The sequence below is a fragment of the Python bivittatus genome, unplaced genomic scaffold, assembly GCF_059951505.1.
Source record: "Python bivittatus isolate LINGU-HERP-01145 unplaced genomic scaffold, Pbiv_v1 ctg000020_np1212, whole genome shotgun sequence".
Lineage (NCBI taxonomy): Eukaryota > Metazoa > Chordata > Lepidosauria > Squamata > Pythonidae > Python > Python bivittatus.
In genome coordinates, this window is record NW_028277030.1 from 120423507 (window position 1) to 120441171 (window position 17665).

Genomic DNA, 17665 nt, shown 5'->3' on the forward strand with positions numbered 1-17665 from the left:
ATTAAAGCATTAAACACCTAGGACCAATCTTGCTGATGGGGATTTGACACTGCTTCTGTAGAAAGGCTTCCCACCAAGAGTTCTTTCAAGGTCTCAGCAAGCATGAAGCTAGAGGTGACCTTGTAACTGTTTACCTGGGCTTTCAAAAGCTTTGACAAGATTCTTCACTGAAAACTCCTGAGCAAAATTAAGAGTTGTGGGATAAAAGGAAAGATTCTCTTATGGATTGATTACAGAAAACAGAGTATGAATAAATGATTTGATCCTTACAAAGAATGGGTGTAAACAGTATTATCTCCTAAAGATCTTTATTGGGGCTGGTGCTATTAACCTCACAAATAGTCTGTAGTTGTAGATGAGGAATTAAGTCATCAACTTTATTAACCAAAAATTAGATTTATTAAAATAAGAGAGGATGGTAAAGAGCTGCAAAAAAATCCTTCAAGCTGGGAAAATGGTATTAAAACAGCAAATGCAATTCAGTATAAAGAAGTGTAAAGGTAAAGAGTTATATATGCTGAAAGGATCTGAGTTGGGGAGATAAACCAGAAACAGACTCTAGAGGAGTGGTGAACCTTGCAATGAAAACATTAACCCAGTACACAGAATCCATTGCCCAAGGCTGGACACAGCTCTGTCATGTTGATCATATAGTGGTGAGGACACAGTGAAAGTTACGCTTGCTGCCAAAGAATTTAAACATGGCTTTATCTTCTAAAAAGTTAACTGTCATCCGTGAGCCAACCTTTCTTCTCAGTAGCACAGTAGAGATGACGTAGAATGATTACAAATATTCTAAGTAGTCTTTTGGATGGCAGAGATCACTTGCAGAATGCTGAAAACACTTTCTTGATAAAGAGAGCAGAAAATCATATGAGGTAAAACAACAACAAACTCAGGAAAGAGACACAGCGATGTAAGAACAAAATAAGAAATAGTCACAGTCCTTCTGATACTGCGTATTGGGGCACTTAATTGAACAGGGTTCCAAGCATGCAACACTACAAGCAAGATTTGGGCTTCTGAAGAAGGGCCAGTGGGTGAAGCAATAACTTCCAGCTTCCTTGGACTATGTACCAGAACAGTGCTGCTTTGGATTTAGCAACATATGACAAAACCACCAGGTCTTTGGTTGGCACTGCTAAGTAACCAACCAGTATTTTATTCATCATACAATTCTTAATCTCTTCCAAAATTCATTATGAAGTTGGGTCCAATTCCAGAAATAGATTAATCTATACCATATTTTAGTACAATGCATACCTGGAGCTTACTCTAATGGAGGTAACTTGTGTAGGCAAGGTGCCCTCAAGTGGTGAATCAAGCAAATCCATCCCAAATGCATTATACCTTGAGAGCATGTAAGCGATTATGTTAAATTTTAAAAAGCCAAAAGGTAGTCTGAGTAAAACTTAGACTGACAAGCAGAGGAACTCTGCATCTCAAGAGAAAGAAAAAAAAAGATTTTAAAATGTGAATCTCTGAGTTTATTTCAGTTCTGCTTGGCATTATTCTATTTTCTATAACAATCAAACACCCAAGCAAATTTTGGTGGCATTTTCTTTGAATGTGTGGCACCTATGATAGACACTTTAAAAAATGTACTGCTTGTGTTTGTAGAAAGCACACTCCAGCAATCTGTCATTGTATTTTAAAAAAGATTTCTAATTATGTTCTCCTACCAGTGTAGCTGTTTTCATCAGACTTAGTAAAATTCTAAGAATCATTACAGACATATTTTTGTAGATGACTGTTAAGTACAGCCACCGAGAATCATGTATTTGAGATGGGCTGTCATATAAATCAATCAATCAATCAAATACATAGGAATGGTTCTGTAGAGCAGATTAAAACATTCAAAGTCAGAGAAAGGATTGGGGTTATAATGCTCTGTATTATTCCATGGGTCTCCCCTGAGAAGAGGAACAATGTAAATATACCTAAATTTGCTTCATCTGCAGTCAGGGATAGCCTGCAGAACTTCAAAAATTACAGAGTCCACAGTCTTGCAAGAATATACTCTCTCACTTAGCCCACACCAGATCAATTTTACTTGATTCTACTTTGCCCTTCTCATAAAACCCACATGAGAAGTTGGAGAAGGAAAATGCCTATATGCAAATATTGTCATTATTATGTGCTGAGTTATTTCTAAATCATGGGACTAATTGTCCTACTTTATTCTGCACTGATCAGACCCCACCTCAGGTATGTGCCCAACTTTGGGTATCACACTTTAAGATTTTAGACAAACTAGAAGAACAAACAATGAAGAAGACTGAAGGATCAGGGCATGTTTAGCCTTGAGCAAACTGGTGGGAAATACAATAGCATTCTTCAAATATTGAAATGATGTCACACAGAATATAGTGAAGACCCCCTTGGTCTATCAATACAGAGTGCAGGACACAAAATAACAGATGTGAGAAACAGGCAGCAGTTATTGCTTGAATATTATAAAAAATTCCTATTGCAAAAATAGTTTGATTACTGAGGCACATGATAAATTCCCTTTCACTGGCTTTGTTTAAACAGGATGCTTGCAACTGACAAGAGTTGGGCTCAACTGACGGATTTTTTTCAGTCCTGCTTCTCTACTAGGGAGCAGATACCAGTAGTAGATCTACTACTACTGTAGTAGTACTAGTAAATTCTCTGTAGAGAAAAGATACCAGTTTTAGCCATTCACAGTGGATCATTTTTCACCATGTCTATGTGTGTCTTTAAAAAAGGCCAGCACCTTGTAATGCAGTAGGCTGTGTGTTTGTGGATGGAATAGTGAAATAAACAACAGCAACACAAGAGAGAAAATAATCTCACTAAAAGAAAACCTGGAAATAGCTGCCGCCATGGCCAAAAAAGAGAAGACGATGACGACAGGCAACTGAGCTTTTGAGTATAAGACTCCAAAGGGCTGCTATCTTGGGTTTAGGTTCTGGAAAGGTCTGTGCAAGAGCAGAATCCTGTGCACGTACTTAGACAGGGACTACAAAGAGCTGAAGGAATCTGTTTAACAGAGACCTTGTAACAGCCATTTCTTTTATTCTAATGGACATGGAGTGTGTTGGAGTGTGTGCTTACATGCTTTTAAATGGTAACACAGCATATAAATATTAACTACTTATGCAGTCCTGCTGGGTAATCTTCAGACATTGCAGGTGACACTTTTATAACATATAGTATTTGTTTTTTGTTTTATTTTGAAATATAATTCCTAGATATTTACAGTGACCATACATCCTTTATTATAAAAGAAGGTCCTTTATTTCAGAAAGCTGTCCTTTAGATTTGTTTTTCAAAAACTCACTTTTGTTCTTTATTTTGGTCATTTAACTTCTACCATACAAATGGTACCACAATACAGTCTTTCACATTCATGTGAAAAATATGGAAATTGAATTGTCTTTTTAAAATAGAAGTACATATACTATTTGAGATATTTTTATTAGAATATGCATGTTTGTAAAGTTTTTCCATTTTGCTCTTGAATTTTCCTTTGTAGAGCAGTTATAAACATTTTTTTTTATCCTTATGAACCTCTTTCAAATTTGCTCCTTTTTCAAGGAGCAATTTGTCCTTTATTTTTTCCAAGAAAATATGGTCATGTATATATCTTATACTTCAGTAACAGACAATGGCTAAAGTAATTTTCCATGTCACTTGGCCTTATCATATCTCAAGGTTTATCTCAATTCACAAATAATGTTGGCGTTGCAATAGAAAAAGCATAGGAGTTGGTTGTATCACTTGAGCTTGCTTCCAATTTTTACTTCAGAATTAAATTCTAAAACATTTTTTATGCAATATAGTATTCAGTGCTATGTGGCATATTTCCAAGTTATTAAATACAAAACAGAAAGCTGATTTTTTAGATTACAGCTCTCATTCAAACAAATGATGTTTGAGTTTGTTACATTAACCATGATGATGTACTGGGAAAGAGATGTAATGGAATCAGCCTGTCTTTGGAAGACTTGGAAGACTCCTGCTGAATATTAAATCATTAAATCAGGATTGGGAGAATATGCCATGTGAAGAAACTGACATGCTATATCTCAAGAGTATCATGGTCTGGACTAAAGACCCAAATTTAACGGAGTCTAGAAACAACTGCTCAGTTCACAAATAATGCTCAGCCATAATGAGCTGGGGTTGTTTTCTATTCACTATGACATAGCATTATGCATGAATCAACCCAGGTAATGAAAAAAATGAGATAAGTTCAATGATGAAAAGCATTTCAAAAGGGTATGAAGAAAATTTTTTCTATTTATGACTGTACATGCAAGCTTAATATGATAACATTTGTATCTTGTGTCCCACAATCCCCAGAAAATTCCTTTTTAGATGGTTTTATTAATCTAGAGAAACAGAAGAAGAAACACAGATTGCAATTTATTTATTTTAATTTTTTTAAGAGGGACTCTTTATTGCAAGCAGTGTACTTTATTTTATTAAAAAAAAACCTCTTGGTTGTTCTACCCCTCTGCTCAAGCAAACTGAAGCTAAATTGACTCTAGGCTGCAATTCCAATAATATATATATATATATATATATATAGAAAGAATTATTTAGGCTGCAAGGTGTCAACATTTCTTTAAAAAAGTAAGAAAAACAAACATTGCCCCAAATAATCATATAAAAAGGCGGCATTAGATAATCAGGAAAGCTAATGAAAATCTCCTTCATATGCCAGGCACTTAGTGTATGTTGCTCTTTTCTGGGTATGCAGGGAGGTGACAGAAGGCCCGACAGACTGACAGTACCAGGAGGAGAAATAAAGTATTGCTCAATAAATATGCAGGTTCCTCCTTGCTTTAAAAAGATAGCATATGGTGGACTAGGAAAGGAACCTCCTTAGATCCTGTGCAGTGAATGCTTCCCCCAAAGGCTGCTTCCTTTTGCAGGGATATGATCAAGGAAAAGTCACGGGATATCTTTAAGATAAAAAATAATTGCGATCCAGACCTTTCTGATTCAAGTCAAGTGAGAAAAGATTGCAGGATCAAAAATTAGGTTAGCTTGGGAAAGGGCTGCTATTGTACATAGCACTCCTTTTGCCTGCTTTACAAGGTAAATCTGTCCATATACTGCAGAAATTATAGAAGCGACAACAGGCCTTTTCAAGTTTAGTTTTCCCTGTTGCCATCTTAATGCCTCCTGCCAAAAAATATTAACGACTGAGCAGCATGGATCTCTCTGTGTGCCCTCCCCCACAAACCAAGACCCTTTTCCAGAAGGAACCTGTCTGTGCTTTTCTGTGAAAAGATTTGAAAAGTAAATAAAAGGTTAAATGTGCCAAGACAGAGAAGTCCCAAAAATGTGCGACAGGCTTTCCTTGTGAAATTATCTTATGATGGTAGCTCCCAGCATTCCCTTCATCTCTAAGATGTTTTTAACTAGTCCTGTGGATGTCAGAGGTAGACCCTGGAGGAATGCAACCTGGCCAGGCACAGAGGACAGAGCCTGGTGAAGACAGCTCAGATCAAGAAAACATCCACAGCCTTTGTCCACTAGTGTAAAAATTCTTGGTCCCTTTTGCTTGTTAGGTCCCATTGAAAATCTGTAACAGTCAAAATGCCAAAATGAGATTTCAGCCCAGCCCAACCTCTGAACAAGGCTGGCATTTCCTGCTCAGGCCTTGCTTTCTGATGGGCTTTCTCCAAGCATGTTAGCAATCTCACTGAAAGATGGGCGGTCCTTTGGGCTTAGAGCCCAACAGCGCTGCATCGCCTTGTAACATTTGGAGGGACAACCCTCCGGATGGGGAAGCTTCATCTTCCCAGACTGTAAACCTAAACAGAGAAAAAGAAAGCAGAGGGTAAGAAAGGGAAGACTGTTGTCCCAGTTTTCTCTAGGATACACGTACTAGAGCAGCTAAGCTATGAACTTTCCAGGAACAGTACAGCTCCTAATTATTTGCTGTCAAGCAGTAGTTTAGGTCCTGTGATAATTTTTGGTTTGTAAAATTTCCATCTTCTGTATAATAGTGTAGATCTGCTGGGTATTTTGGAAGGCTTGTCAAATCAAATTGATAAGAGGAATTAAACTATCTGTCAGCCAACTCTCTCTTCCAATCCCATCCCATTCATCTTCCCCTTCTCCATCCTGGCTGAAACTGTATTTAAGAGATGGCTGAAATAAGTATAACAACCACACAATTGTCCAGTAAGGTTCAGTAAGCTGAACTTGTTTCCTTCACCAGTATTAAGAGCCAGGATAAATGGTGTGTCCAGCTGCAGTAGTTGCACATCAGCCTTTTTCCAAGCTGAATCTGATTTCAGTTATTCCAACCATGGGAAAAATCCCTACTGTTCTGCAAGGAGGTACTGCTATTCACCTATGGGAAACAGTTCCCACAGAGAAGTAGCTGTTACATTTTGCGTTAGTTTTCAAGTATCATCCAACCTGAATTTATTAGTCTTTCATACAGTCCAGACTTTTTTGTCATTCATAGTGGATTACATAAACAAGTTTTGAGTGACAACATTAATGGCTTTCATGGCCTGATTCTGGAATAATTCATTCCCAGTTATTGCAATCTTTAATGCCCTGAAGCAAGGACACAAACCAACTCTTTTTTAAAAATACAATATACAAATAATTCAATATGGATATGTACGACTTGCTTGCTTGCTTTGGCAGCAATACAGAGCTTTCACAGATTTGTTTATTAATCAGCTGTAGTTCTGTACCAGCTCTCTCAAGTGACAAACTCATGAAGACAGAGGCTTATAACAGTTCAACTTTTTTTCTCTGGCTGACTTACTTTTTTTCCCTAACCCTCCCATTGACATCAGATTATTGAACACTGTCAAAGAGATCCAATAATGATTAAGTATCATGGACTACTATAGAATATTTCACATTTAAACAGTACTTTTGAATTTCCATAAATAATCTTTATACATGTTATCTTGTTATAATATTCCCCCCACCCCACCCCAGCATTACAAATAGAATAAGCTGCTAATGGGTTGTGAGAGGTGGGGGAGAAAGAATCTTGACAAAGATCACCCAGCGAGTTTACAGCAAAAGCTGAGATTAGAATTAGGAGCTCCCTGATCTGTAGCTCCATTTCTTATAGCACAATGTTTTTTTGGTTGTTATATCATTTTCCATACTAAAAGATGTTTTATTTTACCACTTAGGCTTTATTCTAGGGAAATGTGAGTAAGATCACATACACTGCTACAGCACCTCCCAAACACACAAAACTGTTTCTGTTGGGAAAAAATAACATGAAGCTAGGTTATTTGGCTAAACTGGGTTTGACTTTTGAAATGCGAATAAAGAAAATTTGGGTGTTATGTATATCCATTGTGCTACTAATTGGAATATTCTATGAGCAAAACACTGAACTTTTGCAGTTGCAATTATATATGTTTTACTGTTTGTTCCCTATTTAGAAGCTTTCCCCATCCTAATTAAGACCAGCTGTACTTTTCCTTTTTTAAAAATTAAGACTAATCCTCTCAGAGCTATAATGACTGAAAACCAACTGTATAAATATTATTTTACACATAAAAATGTATCACATGATATATGCAACAAAATTTATCATCAAAGAATTTCCTATTTTATCCAAAAATAATTAAAATAGGACTTGAACTTGAAAGTATGCTAATAATACCTAATTAAACCTGCAGGTTGTAAGTGTAATTATGAGGACTATCACTCTAATTAAATGTGTATCTGAGAAAAGAAATGGATATAAGGAAACAAGGCACCCTTTTTAATAGAAGATGTAAGCAAATGTTGATCTAGGCATCATCTTAGAGAAGGCACAGCTCTTCTCCCACATTCAGGAAGGGATGCCATTCCAGACCATGCTTGCAACTTACAGGATTTTTTTTCTTTTCTTATTTACAGTTTTTAATAAGTATTTATATTAAAAATAAGAATGGGAGGACCAATTAAATGTATCTGATTGATTTCAAGCATTTTTATTAATAACTCAGTCAACTTAGTATTACAGCCTTAATCATCATCTGAAACAGACGTGAACAGCAGACTGAACCCCTCCTTCCTTCCTCTCTTTTATAGTAGGCTGATCATTTAGTAAAGAAGCTGTTTTGCAACAGCCCAGTGATAGTTCCAAACTATATACATTTCACTACATAAGGAAACAGGCTTGATAAGGGTTGATATACCTGCTAACACCTCTTCATTCACTAGTGATGAATATGGCAATTCCCCCAATGTAAATATCTCCCACATGACGACCCCGAAGGACCACACATCAGATTTTGTGGAGAATTCATCCTCCAAGACGGCTTCAGGGGGCATCCAACGAAGTGGAATCCAGGCTTGGTGGTAGTGATAGTATTCGCTGAACACAGAGAAACAAAGGAGGAATCAGCTCTGCCCCAAACCTCCCAAACCCTGCCTTTGGAGCATCCACTGAGAGGGATCTACAGCAATCTTACCTGTTGTAAACATCCTTGCTGAGACTTAGGTTTGCCACCTTCACCTGCCTTTGTGCACTGACCAGGCAGTTCCGAGCCGCCAAATCTTTGTGAACAAACCTGCTATTAGAGAGATGTTCCATCCCCAGTGCCACTTGGCAGCAGAAAGATAACTGAAAAACACCAGATACATAAAAGCATGGCTAAGCATCCTAACTGAAGCTAAGCATTCTCTGAACTGTCCTGGAAGAGGAAGAATAAAGGGAGGTAGTTATCATTAGTTGTCATTTCCTAGCCTGCAAAACTTATTAGAACAGGAATGATTAACCCATTACGCTACTGCTACAAGTAGCCCCACAGTCCCTTCTTTGCAGCCCCTGGAGCCTCCTCTGACCAATATTACTGAAAGCTGGTGGCATAATTCCTCACCATTTTGAGGCAGGAAACAAAACTGTAGTACATGAGGTTCAACAGAGTTTTAAAAACAGGAAGTTTGTCTCTAAACCAAGAAAAAGCTAGTTCCATCTACTGAAGCCCAAGATTCCCCCAAATGTTAACTGTGGCTCTGGTACATGCAAAAGTTGCCCCTCCTGGCTGGGCCAATTTAAAAAGGACACACATAAATGAAATATTAACTCCAGTCTAATATTCCTTTTAACATCCTCTGTCTCTGCAGACTGATACTTTAGACCTGAAGCAAATCTATTCAACTGAGTACTTCAGACCATACATACATTTTCTTCTTTTACTTTAAAGGTATTCCAAATGCATCTCTCCTCCACATGAAAGTTAGGAAAAAGAACTGTAATTGTAATTAAATTACAATTAAAATTAATTGATTAAATGTAATTAAATGTGCAATCTGGGGGTCCTCCTGGATTCATGACTCCTGCTCAAAGAGCAGGTGGCAGACACAGCCAGGAGAGTCTCTGCGTAACTTCATGTTGCATGCCAGTTGTGCCCATTCCTGGACTGGGAGGCTCTATTCTCAGTCATTCATGCCCTGGTCACTTCCCAAATAGATTACTGTGACATGCTGTACCTGGGGCTGCCCTTGGTTTCTGTGGTTCGTAATTGTATTATTGTTGTGAGCTGCCCAGAGTTGTGCTCTCAGATGGGCAGCCATACAATTATTTTAAATAAATGAATACAGAAATAAATAAATCTTAGGTCACTGGTAGATGGTTGTAGAACAGATCATCAAGAGCCACAATGGCCTGCAAATTGTCTATTCATGATCTAAAATTAGCCAGAATCTACCTGCAAACAACATTCCATAGAAAAATTCAACATGCAAGCCTGTTTTTAAATAACTATAACAACAACATCAGAAGATAAGGCACCTGAATAGCACCCTGAATGCCACACCGAGTTGGATGATATAATTACTGGCTCTTTGAAACTAACTTACTCCTTTAGAAGAGAATTACTTACTCCTTTCTCCACAATTAGAGCCTTCTTTACATTCAGATACTACTAATTCTTCAGTTGTACCACTTTACCTTCTGTTTTGTGCTAATGGGCTGCGGCTTGAGGTTCTCATCTTTAGTCCTGGAAATCCTCAGGAACTGCTTCAGATCTCCCTACCAGAAAGGAAACCAAGCTCTTCAGAACTATTCAAAAGTATACTGAGACCAAAAAAAAAAAAAAGACAGACCAAATCCAATTCATTTTACAAATCCCTTATTCTCTTCTGATCACAGATAAAGCAATTTCAAGGTGCCAATAATAAACACCAGGTTTATCTGCAATAAGACCACATTCATACGTAATTTAGTAGTGGATCAACAGGCAGACCTAGCATGCATTACCAAGACCCAGTTCAGTGAGGACAATGTCGCCCTATTAGAGATCTGCTCCTCCCACACTTTGGGTTCATCAGCAACTTCGAAGCCAGGCTGAGGTTGGGGGAATAGGACAGCATTCATCATTAAAGACCCTGTGCTTGTACCAAGGATCCTGATTTGGAGACTTCTGGGTGTAAATGCTTCTTTCTGAAAGGCATTCCAGAGCCTTTTTGGGCTACAGAGACATCAGGCTTCCCATACCCACCCCCAGCCAATATTCAGGAAGAAGGAGCTATTCCATAGAGCTTTTCCCTTGAGCATGGAAACTGTGAGACTAGGCTGAAGCTGCCATAACCTAAAGATGAAGTAGGCACATAAGCAGAGAGGACACAAGCCAGGAATCTTGTCTATGAGATCCCTTCAGGGAGGTAGATAAGAAGGAACCAAGTCGTTAAGAAAAAAACAAAGGACCTGAACCAGAAAAAAAGTTGGGCCTGAGCACATGGAAACCCCAATCTCATCAACAACTGCCAGATTTGTGAATCAACAAAGCAAGGACTTTTGGGGATAAAAGGGGTCCCAAAGCCCGCCCACTCTGAGTCGTCTGAGCTGAGTCATCTGAGTCACCTTTGGATCCAGACTTGGCGGTTTCCATCCCTCTAGCTAGTGCCTGGCAGCCTAGTTGGGAAGGACGTGGGTAAGTGTGGAAGAGCGCGTGTGTGTGTGGGTGTATGAGAAAGAGCAAATGTACCTTGCAACCAGTAAAGTTTTGCTGTTACTTTAAATTCACTGGGTCTCCATGTATTACGAAGAACCTCTTGTGCCTCAGTGTTTGGTTGGAAGTGATTTGTGTGTATCCCTAATTCTTTCCCGGCTGTTGACCAGGGCTATGTGTCTGTCTGCTCCAGCCGCACCTATCTGGAAAGCCCAGGTAGAAAGCAAGGAGGGCTGACAAGATCCGCATGCCTCAACATGTGTGTGAGTGAGCGACCATAAGCTGAACCTGGGAGCAGCGTGTGTAACAATACCATCATGCTTTTCATTATTGGTTCATGTCTTAGATGTTTAAAATATTGTGTTTCTAAACCTACCATGGATGTTTTAATGCTTTATTTGAGTTGTGTTACTGTAGATGTTTTATTGTTCCTTATCATGGATGTTTTATGTTTTTGCTGTAAACTGCCTGAGTGAATTCATTAAAATTGAGAAATAAATAAATAAATATTTAATATGGAGGTTCCTTTCCAGTAACCAGCTTCTTCAGCCTCCAATCTAATGGGATGGAATTTCCATATAAACTGCTGACTTTTGTCTCCAAAGTAAGTAGAAAAAAGCATAATCAGTTTATCAGCCACAGCAAAACTGACACAGTTCTGCTACAGTGGGGCAAAAAAGTATTTAGTCAGCCACCAATTGTGCAAGTTCTCCCACTTAAAAAGATGAGAGATGCCTGTAATTTTCATCATAGGTATACCTCAACTATGAGAGACAAAATGGGGAAAAAAATCCAGAAAATCACATTGTCTGATTTTTAAAGAATTTATTTGCAAATCATGGTGGAAAATAAGTATTTGGTCAATATCAAAAGTTCATCTCAATACTTTGTTATATATCCTTTGTTGGCAATGACAGAGGTCAAACATTTTCTGTAAGTCTTCACAAGGTTTTCACACACTGTTGCTGGTATTTTGGCCCATTCCTCCATGCAGATCTCCTCTAGAGCAGTGATGTTTTGGGGCTGTCGCTGGGCAACACGGACTTTCAACTCCCTCCAAAGGTTTTCCATGGGGTTTTGATCTGGAGACTGGCTAGGCCACTCCAGGACCTTGAAATGCTTCTTACGAAGCCACTCCTTTGTTGCCTGGGCGGTGTGTTTGGGATCATTGTCATGCTGAAAGACCCAGCCACGTTTCATCTTCAATGCCCTTGCTGATGGAAGGAGGTGTTCACTCAAAATCTCACAATACATGGCCCCATTCATTCTTTCCTTTACACAGATCAGTCGTCCTGGTCCCTTTGCAGAAAAACAGCCCCAAAGCATGATGTTTCCACCCCCATGCTTCACAGTAGGTATGGTGTTCTTTGGATGCAACTCAGCATTCTCTCTCCTCCAAACATGACAAGTTGAGTTTAGACCAAAACGTTCTACTTTGGTTTCATCTGACCATATGGCATTCTCCCAAGCCTCTTCTGGATCATCCAAAGGCTCTCTAGCAAACTTCAGACGGGCCCGGACATGTACTGGCTTAAGCAGGGGGACACATCTGGCACTGCAGGATTTGAGTCCCTGGCAGCATAGTGTGTTACTTATGGTAGCCTTTGTTACTTTGGTCCCAGCTCTCTGCAGGTCATTCACTAGGTCCCCCCGTGTGGTTCTGGGATTTTTGCTCACTGTTCTTGTGATCATTTTGACCCCACAGGGTGAGATCTTGCATGGAGCCCCAGATCAAGGGAGATTATCAGTGGTCTTGTATGTCTTCCATTTTCTAATTATTGCTCCCACAGTTGATTTCTTCACACCAAGCTGCTTGCCTATTGCAGATTCAGTCTTCCCAGCCTGGTACAGGTCTACAATTTTGTTTCTGGTGTCCTTCAACAGCTCTTTGCTCTTGGCCATAGTGGAGTTTGGAGTGTGACTGTTTGAGGTTGTGGACAGGTGTCTTTTATACTGATAACAAGGTCAAACAGGTGCCATTACTACAGGTAACGAGTGGAGGACAGAGGAGCCTCTTAAAGAAGTAGTTACAGGTCTGTGAGAGCCAGACATCTTGCTTGTTTGTAGGTGACCAAATACTTATTTTCCACCATGATTTGCAAATAAATTCTTTAAAAATCAGACAATGTGATTTTCTGAATTTTTTTCCCCATTTTGTCTCTCATAGTTGAGGTATACCTATGATGAAAATTACAGGCCTCTCTCATCTTTTTAAGTGGGAGAACTTGCACAATTGGTGGCTGACTAAATACTTTTTTGCCCCACTGTATCTAACCAGCTTTACTCAAGATCTCTGTATCCATCATGGCACTTATTTCAATTAAAAGGTCTTAACAGCAAATAAAGTACACTTGTTGAAGGCCCAGTTTCAACCTTGCATACATATTGTTTAAAAACAAACAAACAAACAAACAAAAATCCCCACACATACAGCAGTTGAATATTTGATTAGATTTCTTACCAGATCTACATACTCCAAGATCATATAGTGAGGCTCTGCTTCCCGGCATAGGCCAAGTAATCGCACCACGTTGCTGTGGTTCAGTTTGCCAAACATCTCAAATTCTTGCCTGAAGGCCAACTGTAACTGTTCATCCCTTGACTGAAGACTCTTGACTAAAACAAGCACTTCAGTGTCATTGTCCTCAATGCCTTTTGCCTTAGCCAGGAAGACATCTCCAAATTCACCTTTGCCTAGAAAAAAAGAACAGCTTGCTAATTATCTCTATAATACACACAGGATGCTGCACAGTACAGTACAATGCAGATTTAGATATTGTTGAAAAGCCTGGTTACATCTGAGGCTATCAGCTCCAAAGAAAACTTTAGAGTTGGCTGAGAGAGTGTGGTGCAGATACCCACTGCCCCCCTTTTATCCAGTAGTCCCATAGATAGTTTTTGATGACACAAGGACATTTGTGTCTCTAATGATAAAAATGGACCTAGGAGAACTGATAGGGTATACACTTCATGCTTCAGGAAAAGTGCAGCCTTTTAAATTGCTTTTGGTTTCTGATGGTTGCAAGAGGTGTATCTGGTGATGTTACTAAGAGGAATAGAAATGTTGGTAAATCAGTCAGTCGTTTTATTTCAATCACTGACCAGCAAAACAAAACAAGAGAGTCACATTTAACTCGCTGAATATCAATGCAGCCTAGATAGCACAGAAATTGACTAGAGTAAAACAGGCTATAAAATCATATAACAATACAGGTAAAATTGTAAGTTTAAGAATTTTGGGCATAAATATTAATATGGTAAGGCATTATACAACTTATATAAGGCAATTAAATGATTATTTAGAATTTAGAAGAATAGAATAGTAAAATTACCGATCTAAAGTATAGAACCATTATAACACCAAAATCCATGGAAAAAATTGTAATTAATATTATATCTGGAGAAAATGTAGTGATGTAATGTATAAGGAAGAATAATACATAAGAAGTGATTACAGTTTCGAAACTAAGAGTCCAATTATAGTGACTATTTATATTGTTAAAATGACTCTGGCAGCTAATAATGAAAATAAGATAGAACTATTGACAGTAAGGACATAATACATTGATATAAAGTAGTGACTAAATGGACAGCTGCATTTGAAATGTTTCCAAACAGAAAATATATAGATGTTTCAAGAAAAATTATGGTGCATTGTACAAACTATGAAACAGTATTTGTCATGGTCAGATCACATCCTGGTGACCCTGAGTTCCTCCTATGCCACCCCCCTCCACAGGGAGGCAGGATGCATGCGATTGGTCCCCCCGGAGCCTGATGGACCTATCAGAGTTTCAGAGGGAGCTGGGGGGTATTCCCGTGGATCTGCTGCATGGTCCAGCAGAGGCTTTGGCTGCTGCCTGGAACAGGGAGGTGGCCAGGGCCTTGGACAGGATCGCGTCTATGCGACCTCTCTTGCCACACTGGCCCTGACACTCCCCGTGGTTTACGGAGGAGTTGAGGGTGCTGAAGAGGGTCGAGACATCTAGAGCGCCGCTGGAGGAAGACAAAGACTGAATCCGACTGAACACAGGTTAGAGTCACTATCAAGGCCTACATTGTGACGATAAGAGTGGCGAAGTGCCAATACTTCTCCGCTCTTATCGCGTCTGCAGAATGCCGCCCGGCGACCCTGTTCAGGATCACTAGGTCCATCCTTGGTAAGGGGGATGTGGGGGTTCATTTGCAGGGCCGCACGGAGGTATTTTCGGAGCATCTGCAGGACAAAGTTGCTCAGATTCGTTCCAAGTTAGACTCCGAGCATGGGGCAGGGTCTGGGGAGATACCAGGGGATTGTTCTTACCCAGTTATCTGGGAACAGTTTGATCCTGTTGATCCTGAGGAAGTGGACAGGATCCTGGGGACTGTGAAGACCACCACTTGGCATCTTGACCCATGCCCCTCCTGGCTGGTGAAAGCAGCTCGGGAGATGACATGGTTGGATCCAGGCGATGGTTAATACATCCTTGCAGGAGGGAGCATTTCCGGCTGCCTTTAAGGAGGCATTGGTGCACCCACTCCTCAAGAAACCCTCCCTGGATCCTACTGTACTAGACAATTTCCATCCAGTCTCCCACCTCCCCCTTTGGGGGAGAAATTTAATAAATAAATAAATAAATTTGACTGCAATCACTGAAGTAGAATCAGACTGATCTGATAGTAACAATTTGAGATAGAAGGAATCAGTACAACCAGGATATTTGATGATGAGTGGGAATACTAATTCCCAGCAAGTGTTCGTTATTTGGGGGGGGGAGGCATTTAAAGATCAACATTTACATGGTAAGCCTTATTTCAACAAGAAACAAAAGTAAACATTCTGCCACCAAACTTGGCTGCCTTCTGCCTTTTCTCCTTTAGTGTCCTGAATGTTTGAAATGGCATCTTAGAATATTTGGATGGTACCACCCATTATACATTTTTAATTTCCTTCTCAGAAGCCATCTCTTCCATTATATCTTTGGCATAACACCCAGTTTTTATGCTCAATTATAAACCAGTGTGTAACTGAACCTAAATATGTACAACTTAAATTACTACACATTACTTCTCTGTTTGCTCTTATTTCTCTGTCCTTTTTAGTCCCATGGAAAATTTAGGGATTAAGCTCCGTTTAAATAGCTCAATACTTAACTGCTTACAAGACAAAGACACTTTCCAAAAGCTGCCTAATAAATGTAAAATAAAAATGTGGGTTGTGATACTAGGTAATCAATGAAAAAACTTGAAATAACTAGCGATTTTTCAATATAAATCGAAACTCTTCAGACAGCAAGCACATCAGAAGGCTTTCCCCCCCTTTGTCTCATATAGGAAAGCATGTCCCTGCAAGATTATGTACATGATATATCTATGTATAATTTAATGAAGCAAGGCCATTTTGCTTCAGAACAATTGATTTCATTTGCATACACATTTAAATAATTGTATAAAAGTCATAGAACTATGACAGACATAACAGTGTTACAGAAGAATTGATGATGGAAAGAATATAAAAATTAGGGAAGTGGGAGAAAAGCCACACAGGGGGATCTCACTTAAGACCATGGTACATTCTGGAGAACTGGGAACAGGAGAAAAGGTCAGAACGTGTACCGCAAGCAAATACGAAGCAGAAGGACTGCTATGCAGCATACCCAGAGGAGTGATTGTCTGCAGGCTAGACCGAGAGAAGTGCATTTTATCACTACTACTGTGCCTCTTGTTGACTGCAGAGCTGCTGCCAATGTTCGTCAGAGCCACTTCTTCTTGGATCTCAGCAGTAGTTTGCCCATTTTGCAGCAAAGTGCCCCCTGAAATGAAAGGGGTTTTTTTCTTAAAAAATGTTAAGCCAAAATCCTCCCAGGATGTGTCATATGTCTGGAATTTAAAAGCCCCATGCTAATGATCCTCCTGAAACAAAGTATTGATTGTAAAATGTAGAACATTAAAAGCTAAGACAGATTTCAGAGAAACCTGATCTTTGTGGGCCCTAAAACATTCTTATAAATAATTATGCTAGAGGTTAGTGCTTTGTTTTCCATCACACAAGCTTCCTCTTTATTTTTACCAGTAGAAGAGAATATGTGTAGCTCAGGGTTGAACTGTGGAATCCTTGGGGTTTGATTTAACTTAAAGGTCAAATAGAACAGGAAGTCGAGCAGGAAGCAAGAGAGGTGCCTGGGGGCACACTGGTACCTACAGGTACCCCATTGCCTACCCCAGTGCTTCTTTCTTTAATCTTCCTCCTCCACCACTATCTTGAAAGCCAGAAGTGGATATAGCCACGGCTTCCTCAGTTCATTTCACATGTCTGATAAAAGAGGCTGTCATCCACGAGTTTATTTTGATATGTTTTTTTATAAAGATATGTGTTTATACCTTTATGAATCTGGTTTGGGTGATACAGCTACTTTCTAGAATGTAGGCCGAAAGCGTAACAAAAAAATAGCATGCAACAAAGTTAAAATTTTAATTTAACTTAGTTAAAAAAATTTAACTTTAATTTTAACTTAGTTAAAAAATTTTAAAAGTTTTCAAAAGTTAAAATTATTAATAGTTATATTAAAAATCCTCTAAATGATTTTGTAGCAACAAGGTAGATAAGGATTTATTTATTGGCAGAACTACCATTCTTAACAGCAGTTAACTATGGTCATTAGAGGGCCATCTAAACATGCAATTCAGGATGCCAGTTAAGTGCATCCTTGAAATCTGATTTAGTCTCTATTGCTATTGTTTTATCACTTGAAGCTCCCACTGGAGACCTCTTGTGG

At 39.1% G+C, this 17665-nt stretch overlaps 1 protein-coding gene across 1 annotated transcript in view; it reads right to left on the reverse strand.

Annotated features, from left to right (window-relative positions):
* Positions 1-2624: 2624 nt before the first annotated feature.
* Positions 2625-17665, reverse strand: part of PTK7 (protein tyrosine kinase 7 (inactive)) — a 98204-nt gene continuing 83163 nt past the window's right edge. The window contains exons 16-21 of the mRNA XM_088148026.1: positions 16547-16702; positions 13372-13604; positions 9911-9991; positions 8430-8581; positions 8154-8332; positions 2625-5795 (exon numbers count right to left, since the gene is read on the reverse strand). Coding sequence (XP_088004152.1) covers positions 5635-5795; positions 8154-8332; positions 8430-8581; positions 9911-9991; positions 13372-13604; positions 16547-16702 — 962 coding nt within the window. The 3' untranslated portion in view covers positions 2625-5634. The remainder of the gene's footprint in view (positions 5796-8153; positions 8333-8429; positions 8582-9910; positions 9992-13371; positions 13605-16546; positions 16703-17665) is intronic.